The following is a 16,865-nucleotide window of genomic DNA, read 5'->3' as shown; positions in this document are numbered from 1 at the left end:
ATTAGAGAAAAGTGATTGTTTATGATAACCGGTGTTAGCGAGTATTAAATATATGAGAAAAGTATTTTATTATTAATAATCAATCAATCAATGGGTCAGTTAGTCAGTAAATCTGTCATTAGACAGATTTCCGCATCACCCATGACGTACTGTGTAGTGAGATGCGTTCCCATTATAATAATGTTATCCTAAACATTTAGTCTAGACCGGATAGGTCAAATGGTAGAGTAGCCGACATGTCACCGGAAGGTTCTGGGTTCGAATCCCTGTCCGAGCTATCTGAATTTTTTCTCGCATATTCTGTAAACTCTTATTAAGAAGGTCCTTCCTATTTCTTTCTCAATCTCTTCCTCCTCCAATTATTCTGTTACGTGAATGTTGGAACGATTCACGTAATAATTATCCGTAACTCCTATTCTTTTCCGCTTCATAGTATTATTTAATTTTAAAAATGTCAATAATTTTTAATTTTAAAAAATGTTAATAATAAAATACTTTTCTCATATATTTAATACTCGCTAACACCGGTCATCACAAACAATCACTTTTCTCTAATTCAAAATTTATATTCATTATCTGTTTGAAATTAACCATTTTGTTTATATTTTTCATCTAGGTTACACCATAAAAATTTATTGTATTCCTATCGAAGCGGGCGGGTATCAGCTAGTTATTAATAAATTCATAACAAATTAAGTGGTATTAAAAATATATTTATTATTACTCATTTTATTAGAAATTATCTTAAATCGACCGTTTTTATAATAATTTAACGATATCGTTGTAAAATTTTAGAGAAGACGCATCAGACACAATTTACCATTTTAATTTTAATCATTAAAATCAGTATAATCATTTAACAATATCAACTTGATAATATTTATGTTTAATTTATCTGTGTTATGATATAATCGAGTTCATCCTTCATGATTATTCCAATACATATAAGTTATTTCAGTTATTAATGATTTAGCTATTCTTTCTTAAAAAACGTATGATTATGAATTCCTACTGTCCCAACAGTCAATCGATAAAATTTAAAATCAATCATTTTGACAGTTATTATAGCAACGGTAACCATGATAACGGTAACCATGGTAACGGCAACCATGGTAACGGTAACCATGGCAACGGTAACCACGGCAACGGTAACCATAGCAACGGTAACCATGGCAACGATAACCATGACAATGGTAACCATGGCAAAGGTTGATTAGCGTGGGTGGTTGTAGGGGGTTGAGTTCGATAATTTACGGGTGCCACTGATGGTTTCTTAGATTAGAGGGTCAAAATGATATTTCGCTCCCAAAAAAAGAGAGAGATATAGGGAAGGGGAAAGATTATAGGGCACGGGAGGGGAGGAGAAGAATGAGAGGGAGGGGAGGGGAGGGCATATGTGATGGTAGACGAAAAATTCATTTTGGCTAGGAATTGCGTAAAATCCGTTCTTAGTGAGCGTCTACATCACGAATGGAGTAACTATGCTAAATTTCAAGTCAATCGGGCGAATAGTTTCGGAGATCTCGTGATGAGTGAGTGGTATTTCGCTTATATATATATAGATATCGAAAATAAGTGATTAGTAGCTGTCAATATAGTAAATAATGACTTTCTCATCTTAAAAAATTATAGTTTCAAACTATAATAAATATCATTTTCCGATATAATTTATAAAATTCGCTATGTGAATTAACAAAAAAATTAACAATAAAAAAAATCATTGATAAAAAATTTTTTCTTCACTTTGTATTTTTAAAAATTTTTTTTTCTGATATTTTTTTTTGTTTGTTTCATTTTTATTTTTTTTTTATTTTGAATTTTACATTTTTTTTGGAGTTTTCTTAAGGAGGTGGAGGGTGGACAAGGTTTCACATCACATTCACATTCGCTCATCCTAATTAATAAATTCAACGGTTGCCTTATAAATAAGTTTCTAAAAACGCCTATCGCGTTTCCTAACCGAGATTCGAACAGTGTACGTAACGCACGCGAGACTATAACCTAACCGCAACGCTACACGAAAAAAAGTAAACTGTAATAAATAACAGTCGATTTATAATAAGTAATGATCAACTGCTAAAAATTACCATTTCAAACAGTAGAATCGTGATTTTACTATTCACTTTATAATATTTACCATTTAAACGTTACAATTTACTCTTTACATGGAAGAAAATACTATTTCAAACAGTAATATTCGCTATGTAAATGTCTAAAATGTTTAAGTATAATAATTAAGAATTCAGACTTTGATATTTATCATTTCGTACCTAAAAAATGATCTTATAATATGTAAAAAGTATAAAATAAAGTTAGTAAATTTCTTATACAAGCAACGTCAATATTTACAAAGTAAAATGATAAATTTTAAACGCAACGCTAAAAATCAAACTGTAATTATTGACTTGCTTGGACTGGTAAAATGTACATTTTAAAAGTATAATTTTTACAGTTTCAAATGTTAAATTCTCCCAGAATGAGACCCCCTTCTCTTTCATCTGAGTTCCCCTTTTCCTCATAATATGGATTATATATTGAAATGACAATTTTTACTGTTTGAAACTAATTTTTTAAGATGAAAGAGTCGTTATTTACTATAGTGACAGCTAGTAATCACTTATTTTGGATATTAAATTATAAATTGTGGCTTTTATACTTTCTACATTAAGTTCTGTAATATTTATATTTTTGCCACCCCGATGTCCGCTTTACTGTTTGAAACTATAAAAATTAGTTAGGAGTTTTATTAACCACATGTATTACTGTAGTCTAGTCGAGAAGTTGATTTCTTGCGAAAAATAGTTCTCCTTCTCCTAAAAATATGGTTGATGGCTTAAACGATCCGGAATGGCATCTAGAAAAAGACGTTTTTGGATTTTTTCTGGAAAAGAAAATTACAATTGTTATTAACAAAAAACCGTTAAAAAAATTAGCCGTCCAGCTTTTTGGCAAAATCTCAAAAAGTATAAGTGATAGCTGAAATATTAAAAAAGATTCTGAAAGACCAGAAAATTTTAGTTAAAAAGTTCTTAACTCCCGAAATTGTAGCTCCAATGTTTATAATTTAAATTAAGCCTTGAAAATCGGCTTTTGCGTGGCCGTTTCGGCATGCACGCGCCGCCACTCTAGTGAGCGTAGTTTATAAATAATTTTTTAACAGGCGAGACCATCTTTTTCTCGCTTTGCTCTCACGGAGTTCAACGGAACTATCTCTGTCGCTCTCCCAACAGCAGAGCAATTGCAGTTTCGATTGGTTTCACGAAACGAATGAAATTTTTGAAAAAAAAAAACGCTTTGTGGTGAAATAGTTTATTAAATTATCTATTATCTCTAAAAACTTTTTTTCAAAATTTCCATTCGTTTCGCTAAACCAATTGAAACTGCAATCACTGGTCTCGGCTGTAAAGCTATTAGATATTAATTAAAAAATTTGAAAAAATTTTGGTGTCATATAGACACTTCAAACAATATGATTCCGCGGTGATAAAAGTTGTATCACCATTTTTCAAAAAATTATTCAATTGTTTATATGAAAGCTTAGTTCATACTGGGTAAAAACGACTTAAAGGTCGAAAACTGTAACTGCAATAGTTGCAAAGTTACAGCAATTTGTTTGTTGACAAATCCAGTCAATGCTTGGACTTTGTCGTGCTTCAAAATCCAAATGTTTTTTAAAAAAACGAAAAAAATTTTTTTTGCCATATTGTTGCAGGTTGCTGTTTTTGTAATTTTTTTATCTTTTAGAAAAAAATTAAAATAAAAAAAAAATTGTTTATAACAAATTGTTAAATAAATAAATTAATAAATTGTTGACAAAAAAAAACTTTTTTTTTGCAATTATATTTAGAAATGAAAATTATGATTTAAAAAAAAAACTATTACTCAATCATTTATTTAAACAATCAAAATATGAAAAAAACGATTATAAACAATAAGATATTGTTTTTAAGAAAAATATTTTGTTTATAAAAATCATAATTTTCTTACGCTAACAATATGGTGAAAAAAAATTTTTCAAAAATATTTAATTGATTCATTTTTTTATAAAAAATTTATAAACAAATGGCATAAAAAAATTTGAAAAATGATCATTTAGTGCCTAACAATAATATAAAATCAGTAATAACTTAAAATTAAAAAAAAAAAAAAATTATTTAACATACACTATTTAAATTTTTAATTTTTTTTTTACTACAAAAATTAATAATTAATGAAATAATAATATTTTTTAAAAATATTTTGAAAAATGGTGATACAACTTTTATCACACAACTTTTTTTTTCACTTTTTTTGCAATTTCTCGAAATCTACCGGTCCAAATTAGTTCCAACTTACAAAAAATCTAAGTTTGGTGAATCTCTTTCGAATGACACCAACCGCGATGAAATCGGTCAAGCCATTCAAAAGCTACACGAGGTTTACACACACACACACACACACACACACACACACACACACACACACACACTTACAGTACAGAGGATGGATACCTCAGTGCCGGCGAGAGAAGGCGTGCAAACGGGCCTAAACTTGTCGTTATCAAGCGACCGTTTGAACAGTGGAGTAGACCCCATGGCTCTGCTGTCTAGCAATGCTAGCAAGGTTACAGGGAGTACGAAATCAGCCCAGATGGCAGAGAACGGACAGCTGAGCAACATTCCTTCAAAAAGTGGAGGACCTTTTGCTCCTGCCACTAATCAAACCCACCGAGGAAGAATGAACTCTCTACCGACCGTCACCGGCCAACAGTCACCAATGGAGAGGCTCGGCAACAAGATTGATGAGTTAGCCGACTTCATAAAAGACAAAAAGAATCTCCACCATGAGATCAGAAAATTGGTTTCGTCTAATAGTACGGCATATAGGCTGGCCAACAAATCACCAACAAAGTCGGCGTCAACGACTCAAACATCTCCGAGTCTGAACAAAAAATCACAGCCACCTCTGACCACTCCTAAGAAATTACCACAGCAAGGAGATGGCAACAAGAAGAGGCCGCTGTCCACGCCCAGCCCTTCCTCAGATATTGACAAGCCAGCACAGAAAAAGACAGCCCGGGATGATACCTGGACCAAAGTGACTCGGCAAAACAAGAAAAAGAAAGAACAGGAGCCAGTGACTCAAACTGCTACAGCCCAAGACCAGCCAAACAGCGGTGGCTCCAAGAAACCAAGGAGGAAGAAGACAAGAACTAAAGCTGTCCTAGTCCAACCAGCTGAAGGGCGAACATACGCCGATCTCCTGAAGGAAATCAAGGCCAAGGTAAGCCCTGTCGAGACGGGCGTAGACATAAGGTCTATTAAAAGACGAAACACGGAGGCGTTCTCCTTGAAATGGCTCGAAAGTCCGAAGACAGCAAGGCATTCACCGATGCAGTAAGGGCAGCCACTGCAAACATCGGCACAGTCAAGACGCTAACACCAACAACAACGATCGAGATCCTCGACTTAGATGAAATCTCTACCGAGAGCGAAGTCCGTGAAGCACTCAAACGTGAATTCACTGACAACCTGGAGGTCAAACGGGTAAATTTGACAAAACCCACACCACGAGGTAATCGGGCAGCCTTCTGCGAACTAGACGAGCCCAATGCGATTAAGGCCCTTGACAAGGCCCGTATACGGATCGGTTTGGTGAACTGTCGTATACGCCCAGTAGTAAAAGTAACACGTTGTTTTAAATGTCTTGGTTATGGACACCAAACACGTCAGTGTGCGGGACCAGACAGAAGCAGGTGCTGCTACAAATGTGGCGGAGAGAACCACAAGGCCGTAAACTGCACGGAGTAGTTAAAATGCTTCCTTTGTGCTTCGGACAAAGATGCCCAGGATAGTCTATGCCATATTTCTGGCACTGGAGCGTGTAAGGCATTCCGCAAAGCACTTGCAGAAGCCATGAAAGGTCAGAAATGACACGCATACTACAAGGCAACCTGAATAGGTGCGCCTTGGCGCAAAACCTGCTGCGCCAGCGTGTTTTCGAAGATAAAATTGACGTCTGCTTTATCTGCGAGCAATATCTAAACATCGAAGGTAAAACATGGTTCGCAGACGAAACGGGCACGGCAGCAATTTGGATTGTGAACACAAAGAACGTTACCGTCAACAACAGCGGAGGTGGAGCAGGTTTTGTCTGGATTCAAACCCCCACAACCTACTTCATGAGCGTCTATCTCTCACCTAACGAAGGGATTAGTGTGTTCCGACAGAAACTCGCAAATATAGAAGATGCGGTCACTAAGTTCGACGGCGAAGTTATCGTAGCTGGTGACTTCAATGCTAAATCGGCTGAATGGGGCGCTGATTTCTCCGACACCAGAGGCAACGAGGTCGCTGACGTCGTGGCTAGACTCGACCTCATAGTGCTAAATACTGGGAGCACCACGACTTTCAGAAGACCGGGGTACCAAGAGTCCATCCTCGACATTTCGTTGGCGACTCCAAAAATTGCCAACATGACTGAAAACTGGACAGTATCCGAAAAATACAGTGGCAGTGACCACCAGTTCGTGACATTTAACGTTGGATTGGCATCTGCTCCGGTACCACAACACGACCTTTCTAAGCGAAAGTGGAATGTCAGGAAGCTTGATCCAGAGGCACTGCGAGCTTCACTTGCACGGAGCTGGTCTACCCTTCAGAACAACCCGACTCCGGATACTTGCAGCGAGACAGAAAGGACAGTACTAAATACGATGAAGGAGATTTCCGCCGCATGTGACGCCTCTATGCCGCGGTTGAAAAACCGGAGTTTTCGCAGGCCGGCGTACTGGTGGTCAACAGACATAGCGGAACTTCGCAAAATGTGCCATCAACTACGTCGCCGCGCAACGAGAGCCGCCAAACGCTCCCCAAGCCAGGACTTGTATTCAAAAGAGTACAAGCAGGCCAAAAAGATGCTAAATCGAGCCATCAAAGCAAGTAAAGCAAAGTTGTGGAAAGAGATCTGCAACGATCTCGACAATGACATCTGGGGTAAAGCCTACCAAATTGTCGCCAAACGACTTGGAAAGGCTTCACCAGAGGCGCCGAAGTCTCCAGCCTTAATGGATAGCATCGTAGCGGAGCTTTTCCCCAAACACCCGCCGCGGGAGAAGAAACACTACACTAAAAACAACGAAGTAACGCCCTTCACAACTAAGGAACTACAAGACGTGGCCAAGTCACTCAAAACAGGAAAGGCACCTGGACCTGATGGCATCCCGGCATCGGTGATCAAGATTATAGCCCTGGAATACCCAGACTTACTCCTGAACACCTACAACGCATGCTTGGCAACTGGCACCTTTTCCGCGGTCTGGAAACGGCAGAGATTGGTTCTCTTAGACAAAGGTAAGGGAACCCCCATAACACCTTCGTCGTTTAGACCACTCTGTATGCTAGACATTGCTGGAAAACTGCTCGAGAAGCTCATACAAGGGAGACTTCGTGACGACATCGACCGTGCTGGAGGTTTTGCCACCAACCAGCATGGCTTCCGGAAAGGTCATTCGACAGTCGGAGCGATCAAGAAAGTCATAAAGACAGCAACACAAGCATGGTCTGGTAGCCTCAAAGCTCGTAAAGTATGTCTTCTCCTCACGCTAGATGTCAAAAACGCATTTAACAGCGCAAATTGGGGAGACATTTTAGACGCTCTGGAGCACAAGTTTGACGCGGAGCCAGAAAATCTGGCACTAGTCGACAACTACCTTGACGATAGAAAGCTAATAGTGGAAACTACTGAAGGCCCACAAGAATACGCCATAACGGCTGGCGTGCCGCAAGGCTCAATAATGGGGCCTGATCTATGGAACGCAGACTACGACGAGCTTCTTGAAATCCCGTTGCCAGAGCAAGTAGAGCTAAAAGGCTTTGCAGACGACGTTGCAGCCACTATAGTGGCGGACAGCGTGGAAGAGGCCGAACTGCTAGTTCGGGAAACCATCGACACCGTCGAGACTTGGCTCGATAAGCATCACCTGAAACTCGCCAAACAGAAAACCGAGATGGTCGTTTTGACCCGTCAAAAATGGTTTCCAAAACCATTCGCTATGGACATGGGAGGAACAACGCTGACGTCAACAAGGGCCCTGCGGTATCTAGGGGTAATGATAAACGAGAAACTATCTTTCCGTGAACACCTCGACAGTGCATGCAAGAAAGCCAGCAAGACTGTGTCTAGCCTAGCACGAATTATGACCAACACCATGGGACCAAGAACAAAAAAGAGAAGAGTTCTTCTGGAAGCAGTCCACTCGGTACTGCTTTATGGAGCGGAGATATGGGCAGACATATTAAAGCAGAAGACCTACCGGCGAAAGATCGCAGCAGTACAGCGGCGAGGCGCTCTCAGGGTTGCCTGCGCCTACCGCACAGTTTCCGAAGCGGCTGTATTGGTCATTGCAGGAGCCGCGCCCATCGACCTATTAGCGTTCGAAAGAGCAAAACTCTATGACGCTAAAGACAGTGATGATAACATGAAGGACGCAAGAACGAGGATAAAGGCGGAAACGCAGCAAGAGTGGCAGGACCGATGGACATCGGGAGAGACGGGCAGATGGACGGCGCGCCTGATCCCAAACATCAACGTCTGGCTCTCTCGGAAGCACGGGGATACGGACTTTTTCCTGACCCAGCTATTGACGGGACATGGGCAGTTCAATGCCTATCTTTTCAAGATGGGTTTGCACAGCACACCAACGTGCAAATACTGCCCGGATAAAATCGACGACTCCGAACACACATTCTTCGAGTGTGCTCGATGGAAGGACTACAGAAGAAACACTGAAGAGATCATAGGCACCAGGCTCTCCCCCTCAAGCCTGGTGACCTATATGATCAAACAAGAGGAAAACTGGTCAGCTGTTGCAGTTTATGCACAGCACCTCCTGAAAGACAAAATCGCAGAAAGGGACCAGTAGCCAGGAGTAGGCGTCGTGAGACGCAGCACGACTGGATTGAAGTAATGCTAACGCGGTTCCAATCCAGTCCTCCCCGTACCATCTAGGGGAGAGGGAAAGAGGAATGTTTTTTTTAGTGGGTAAAAATCTCCACACTACCGACTATCGATATCTGCCGGAAGATGGGCGGCAGAGTTAACGATACCGGTGTCTTTTGAAGATCTTTTTTCGTACCTCTTTATAAAAAAAAAAAAAAAAACACACACACACACACACACACACACACAGACGTACGGACATCATCGCGAAAACATTCAGGGAAGCTTCCTATGACCTTAAAACCTCTACCATTTACAAATATAAATAATGCTGTGAAGCGGGAAAGAATAGGAGTTACGGTAATTATTACGTGAAGCGTTCCACATTCACGTAACAGGATATTGGTAGGAAAGGATTGAGAAAGGAATGTGGAGAGGATCATCTTAATGTGAGTTTATAGAATATGCGAGAAAAAATTATTAGATAGCTCGGACTGGGATTCGAACCCAGAACCTTCCGAAGACATGTCGGCTACTCTACCTGAATAATTACTGAAAGAGCGGAAAAGCGGGGATCAGGTTTAGGTCTGGATATCTCAATTAAAACGCGTAAATTATTATCAAAATTAACACTAGTAATTTATTTACACTAAATACAAGTTTTATTTAATATGTTAAATAGCGGATTGTTTAAATAAAAGTGGATTTATAATACACAGCGTGGTTAGCATAAGCGATACCGGTTGACACGTGGGTGAACACTCTGCCGGCACTGTAAAAGCGGTGAAATAAATGCACAAATAACACAATTTATCTGTAACAAATTAGAGCGAATTATTAGCGGTTAATTTAAGCAATTTAAATTATAAAAATAGCGAAATGCGGTTAATTAACAATAAGCGAAAGTAAAGCGGAATTAATGGCGACTAGTTGCAACTAAAGCGTGGAAGCGAAAGATAATAACAATAGTTCGTCTTCTTCCTCGTTGACTTGGGGAAGAAGGCTATTGCGCATGTCTAGCGGGAGCGATCAGCCAATCACACCACCGAGACATGGCGTGATCAGTCAAGCTAAGCATTCATAGGCGGTTAGTTTTTGCGGGAACTAGCGGTGGACAGGTGCGTCTCTTGAATTTGGGAGTCCCCCAGGAGCGAGTTAATCGCTACTGGGCCTTGTTCACCGAACACTACCATTTGAGCTATCCGGTCTATACTAAATTTACGGCAAGCATTTATAAAGCTTATACGTGATAAGCTATCCCAGAGATCTGATGAAAACTCGATTTTTGCAAAACGGGGTGAAAACAATAACTTCCCGATTATTGAAAATCTTTGATTTTCTTAGCGGGAAGTTAAAAATTTGTTTTCACGATATAGGTATTAATCGATTTCAATTTTCATGAGTTGTAAAGATATTCTATCGTGTAAAAAACTTTTTTTTGAAAAATTTTTTCTATCTGTTTAAACAAATAATTAATTAACAATTAATTAATGTCCATGGAAAAATCCAAAGAATTCTTATATATCTTAGGTATCTTAGGTCAAGGATTACGAATATCGTATTTAATTTGTTGACAAATGGTGCAAACAATTGTTAATTACAATTTAATTGTTTAAACCACTATAACTCAGGAATGGTTGATTTGACGGGGAAGTTTATAAAAAAAAAATGTTTAAAATTAAAAAACCGATAAAAAATGTTCTTATCAATTTTTTGATAAATGAATATTTTCGGAGATATCGCAAAAAACGACGAGTAGCGGTTGGACCTCTCTGTCGCGCGCACGCATCTCATGGACTCTATCGACAAACGACAAGCAAAAAAAAGTACAAAGACGATAAAAAATTAGAAGCTCGGTGTGGACTATAGATTAAGAAAAGAAACTCACGAGAGTCGTAAAGGAGACTCTACAGAAGATTTCCAGACCTACAATCGATCGATCCACCCCATGGACACCAAGTAACAGCGCCATAAAAGTCGTTTTTTGACTAAATTGACAGAAATTTGACGTTTTAAAAATCATTCTTCGGTGTCCACTGAAGATTGAGAAAAAAAAACTGATGGAAATCATAGAGTAGACTCTATAGAAGATTTCGAGACTTTCTACTCTTTTAGGATCTTTTTTCAAATTTCAGATAACTTCAATATTTTTGAAGTTATAGCTACAAAACGAAGACTCCCTCTTTTTCGTTTCGTTTTTTGTTTATAACAAATAAAATTTTTAATGGCGGATAAATTAAAAATTACCAACCGGTGACGTTAGCCGAGTCGTCTAAGGCGCATGGCCTATAGAGAACTCGGACTAACTTACCGGCCAGGCGTGGGTTCGAATCCCAAGCTGGTCTTAGAAACGAATTTGGTTGATATTCGGCCCTTGCCGCATAGGTTAAGATTTATACAACCCAAAAAGACCCCAACGTACCACTCTCAACAGTTAAAGTCGGCGATATGACCACAGCAGGTAAAACTGACTCCAAATAAAAAAAAAAAAAAAAAAAAAAAAAAAAAAATTACCACTTTCTCAGAATTAAATTCTGACTCTAACGCACCAATCGCCATATTTTTAAGAGCATTGTAACGATTTTTCGCAGAAAACTCACTTTTCGACTAGACTGTATAGTTTATATGAACTCACTCAAGTCTTTAGATATAAATCGGTTGCGTAGCATTGCGGATAGTGTATAAGACTAGCGAGCGTTAGGACTAGGTTCGGAACCCGGGCGTTGCGGTCTCAGAAAAAATTACAAAAAAGATGAAAAAACAAATTACTCCGAGTATCTGAGCAGCCGCTTACTATTGTTATTATTTGGCTCACATTATTATTATTTCCCCTATCATTCTCCGACAACGATTTGAGGACAATGGCGCACGCGCACTTCCTCGGATCCGGACATCGAATCCTTGCAGAGCTCATATTTTTTTAAACTTGTTAACTGTATATTTGCATAAAAAAAATTTTGTTTTTAAATTTTTTTTTATCGATTTTTTATTGCCAGAAAAATTTTTAGAGAAAAAAAAATATTTTTTTTTCTAATTTTAACTATTTTCTAATGCAGAAATCCGAAAAACTGAAAATAATTCAAATAAATTCAAAAAAATTTTTTTGAGCTTAGCTGATTTTTTCGCTTATAGAAGACAACAATAGCTATAAAAAAAAAAAAAAGTAAATCGAATGACTTTTCGCGGAGTTACTGTTATTTGTTTATAAGCGCTTGAGCAGAACTGCGTTTTTTTTTCATCAAAAAATTAATATCTCGTAAACTGTTGGTCGTAGAGATATCGGGTTTAGCTCATTTTTTTCCTTATTTTATTCTCTAAACTTCATACGCAGCATGTTTCGACTACTTTTGCGTAGTTTCTGAGATAGTTTAATTAAAACTCAACGCTAAAACGCTATTTTTTATACAAAAAAAAAAACAACACTTTCCACTTACACACAAATGTTCAGAATATTTTTCTGAGTATTAAAAACAAAAAAAAATTAGGAAAACGGTTGACCCTAAAGGCCATCCCTGCAACTTCCCGCTCATTTCATACTTGAGCGCACAAACCTACATTTATTACGTTTTTGAGCTCTTCGAGCTCAAAAATATAATTTTCGTATCATTTTGAGCTCTCCGAGCTCAAAAATCTGCTAGAAGTTGAATAAAACATTGTTTTTCGAATTTTTAAACCACAATAACGTTTCAATGAATGAACCGATTTTTACGTAATTCCTAAAAAACGATTTTTTCGATTTTTTTCGTTAACGATAACTCACGAACGAATTAACCGATTTCGACCGGACTGGTGGCAATCGACGTGTTTTTTTATGTTAAGAGCTGATTAGTTTTTGGAATTGATCGGTCAAGCCATTTAAAAATTATTTCAAAAAAACCACATTTGAAAAAATTTTTTTTTGCAGTTTTTTTGAGATTTCTCAAAATCTACTGGTTTGAATCGATCCAGATTATGGTCAAAATCTAAGTTCAGTCAAGCCCTTTTGAATGGTGCCAACCGCGATAAAATCGGTCAAGCCGTTCAAAAGTTATGAGAGGTTTACATACGGCCGTACACACACACACACACACACACACACACACACACACACACACACACACACACACACACACACACACACACACACACACACACACACACACACACACACACACATACATACATACATACATACAGACGTACGAACATCATTGCGGAAAAATTCGGAGAGGCTTCCTAGGACCTTAAAACGTCAACATCCGTTGAAAAATCGATTTTCGAAAAACGGGGTGAAACCAATAACTTTCCGATTTTTGAAAATTTTCAATTTTCTTAGCGGGAAGTTAAAAATCCAAAATCGGACCATTTTGTCGAAAAACTGGCAACAAACTCCTTTTTTAACTTCCTGCTACGAAAATTGAAAATTAAAAAGAATCGGGAAGTTATTGTTTTTATCCCGTTTTTCGATAATCGAATTTTCATTAGATCTCGACGTTTTGAGATCCTACGGTTTTGGTATGCCTCCAATCTGAAAACTTATAGGTTATAGTATGTATTTACTCTGTAAACACTCTATTTTCAGCATGTGTTCACTTTGAAAACGCTCTGTTTTCAACATGTACTCATTTTGGAAACATTCTGTTTTCAAGATGTATTCATTATAGTTATACTCTGATTTCAGTATGCATCCACTTTGAATACAATATGGTTTCAATTTGTATTTAATCTGAAAAAACTCTGTTCTCATTATATATCCACCATAGTTCCAGCATAAATCCACTTAGTATACATTTTGGTATCAGAATATATCCACTTTGCTTACAGTCTGGAAACGCGATGGACAAATGTAACAAATACACTCTGGAAACGCTCTGGTATCAGCATGGTTACAGAATAAACCCATTCCCATTCTGTTTCCAGAGTGATTACAGAATGGAGTCAAATCCGCGAGGGTGGTCATTCAACGATCATTTGTCGACACTGTGAATTCACGGTACATTCACCGTTGTTTCACGATCATTTTATCGTGACCACGAATCCATCAGAGTTTATTTGAATAACACACTTAACTTATCAATTCACTCTATCTCTCTTTTTCGCAAAGAAAAATTAAAGAAATTGGAAAGGATAAACTTACCTTTTACCACATGCACTCGTATGCTACCAGGATTTGCATTGCTTGGTTTGCATGTATATGAACCTGAATCTGCTGGCACCGCATTTTGTATCATCAAACGACTCGACGTCTCTCGACCTTTTTCGGTTACAAGACTGATACCACCCCGAGGTGAATCAAAATTGATATCCTGAAAAAAAATTAATCCATTGATCTTTTTTGTTAAAGATTTTAGCTCTTTGAACCACCAATATTCTCATTGATCTTATGTGAATGTACAAACGTAAGTAGCGTGTGCTTAATCAAAATTTTTGTCTCGGAGCTTTATGCGGAACTCATTGCTACCATAGCGTCTTATTCTAAATATGTGCCAAGGTAACAAAAAATATATGTGACTACAAAGAATGACGTATGATGAATATAGATAACACACCTGGGAAAAAATCAGCAAGCATGATCGTGCTTAATGAAGCTCGATCAGGCATGACCATCTGTGATTAAACAGAAGAAGTGAGCATAAACCTGCTCGAGTGTGCATGGCTTTGTACGACCATTCATGACTAAGCTTGGCCAACGAGGTCATGCACGATAACTTTTTCCGTGACCAAATTCGATACCGGATACGATACCAATGTGAATTCGATTCGATTAATGTTACATAACTTTGAAAATCGATAAATATATTGTTATTATTATTATTATTATTATTATTTGATAATTTTTTATACACTGACTCAAATTTAAAGTGTCTTAGAACAGTAAAACACTGATCTAAAACAGTAGTTCTACCATATATCATATGGAAATATTCTACATGCAATGGAAAACTTATTGCTTTCCTAAAGTTATTTGTAACTTCCCGCTAAGAAAATCAATAATTTTCAAAAAATCGAGAAGTTATTGGTTTTACCCCGTTTTGCAAAAGTCGAGGTTTTAACAGATCTCGACGTTTTAAGGTCTCAGGAAGCTTCCCTGACTATCCTCGCGATGGTGTCTGTATGTTTGTGTGTGTGTGTGTGTGTGTGTGTGTGTGTGTGTGTGTGTGTGTGTGTGTGTGTGTGTGTGTGTGTGTGTGTGTGTGATTTCGAGAAATTGCAAAAAATGTGAAAAAAAGTAGTTTTTTTTTCTTTTTTCAAAATATCTCCGAATTGGCTGAACTGGTTGACCTTAAAAAACTAATCAGCTCTTAACCTTGAAAACCCGCATCGATCGCCACCAAGTGCGTCAGAATCGGTTGATGCATTCGTGAGATGTCGTTGTCGAAAAAAATCGAAAAAAGTGTTTTTTTGTAATAACTCCGAAATATTTCATCAGATCAATTTTTTTATTGAAAATTTTTTATAGAGCTCAAAAAACTACATCGATTGCCGCCAAGCGCGTAAAAATCGGTTGACTCATTCAAAAGTTACTGCGGTTTGAAAATTCAAAAAATCGTGTTTTATCAAACTTCTATTTGTCTATTTCTGAGCTCTTCGAGCTCAAAAGCTAAAAAAGCTATCTCTTTGAGCTCGGAGAGCTTAAAATAACAAATAAATTGTATTTTTGAGGTCGAAGAGCTCAAAAACATCATAAGTGCAATTTCAAGCGCCTGGGTATGAAATTAACGGGAAGTTGCAGGGATGGCCTTCAGGGTCAACCGTTTTCCTAATTTTAATTTGATTCTATGCAATACAAAAAAGTTGTTCGACACCAAATAGTTATAAAAAAAAACCTTTGTAGAAAAAAAATATATACAACGGAGTCTGTCTTGGCACAATACTAGGTTGCCCAGACTCGGCCGAACAATACTGACCCACAACTGGACCACTACTCAACTGACAATTCTTGGTTTGCCAGTCTTGAACCAAAACCCAGCCAATATTCAATTGACAAGTCTCGTTAAGCTACTCTTGGACCAAGATTTAGCCAATGTCTATGTAACAAGTTAAGAATTTTTTTACTTAAATCAAGGAGATGAAGTTTTTCAAAATTATTTACTTGATTCACATTATTTTTTTTCCTGTGTTGGCTTATTATCTTTGGCCCAAGGCCCATATTCAACTGATGTCTTGGTTTGCCAGTGTTGAACCAAGACCCAGCCACTATTGACATTGTTAAAACTGTAAATTTGACAGTTATTCTGTCATTTTATTGTTGTTTTATTCTATGTACTGTATACTTAAAAAAAATTTGAAATCCGTTTCTGCTTCAACTATAGTGTCTATGCACTAAAAAAAAAATTAGGAAAACGGTTGACTCTGAAGGCAATCCCTGCAACTTCCAGCCAATTCTATACCTAAACGCTTGAAATTGCGCTTATGACGTTTTTGAGCTCTTCGAGCTCATAAATACAATTTGTGTGTTATTTTGAGCTCTCCGAGATCAAAAAATAGCTTTTGTATGCTTTTGAGCTCTTCAAGCTCAAAAGTTTGATAGAAGTTTGATAAAACATTATTTTTTGAATTTTCAAATCGCAATAACTTTTGAATGAACAAACCGATTTTCACGCGGTTGGCGGCATTCAACGCAGTTTTTTAAACTCTATGATACATTTTTCAACATAAATTGATAAGACCGAAAGTTTCGGTGTAATTAGAAAAAAACACTTTGTTTCGATTTCTTTCGTCAACGATAACTCACGAACGAATCAACCGATTTTGACCAGATTGGTGGCGATCGACGAAATTTTTTGATGTAAATAGCTGATTAGTTTTTGAAATTGATCAGTCAAGCTGTTTGAAAGTTATTAAAAAAAACCACATTTGGAAAAATTTTTTTTCACAGTTTTTTTAAAATTTCTCCAAATCTATCAGTCCTAATCAGTCCAACTTGTATTTAAAATCTAAGTTTAGTCAAACCCTTTCGAATGGCA

General features: G+C 37.5%; 1 protein-coding gene across 2 annotated transcripts in view; it reads right to left on the bottom strand.

The window, feature by feature from the left end:
• Window positions 1–16,865, bottom strand: part of LOC123259932 (guanine nucleotide-binding protein-like 1) — a 189,907-nt gene that overhangs the window by 4,242 nt on the left and 168,800 nt on the right. For both annotated transcript variants that reach the window (XM_044720757.1, XM_044720758.1), the window contains exon 8: window positions 14,036–14,204. In XM_044720757.1, coding sequence (XP_044576692.1) covers window positions 14,036–14,204 — 169 coding nt within the window. The remainder of the gene's footprint in view (window positions 1–14,035; window positions 14,205–16,865) is intronic.

Source organism: Cotesia glomerata, linkage group LG2 (assembly GCF_020080835.1).
Source record: "Cotesia glomerata isolate CgM1 linkage group LG2, MPM_Cglom_v2.3, whole genome shotgun sequence".
Lineage (NCBI taxonomy): Eukaryota > Metazoa > Arthropoda > Insecta > Hymenoptera > Braconidae > Cotesia > Cotesia glomerata.
This window is presented reverse-complemented; position numbering and strand designations above follow the sequence as displayed.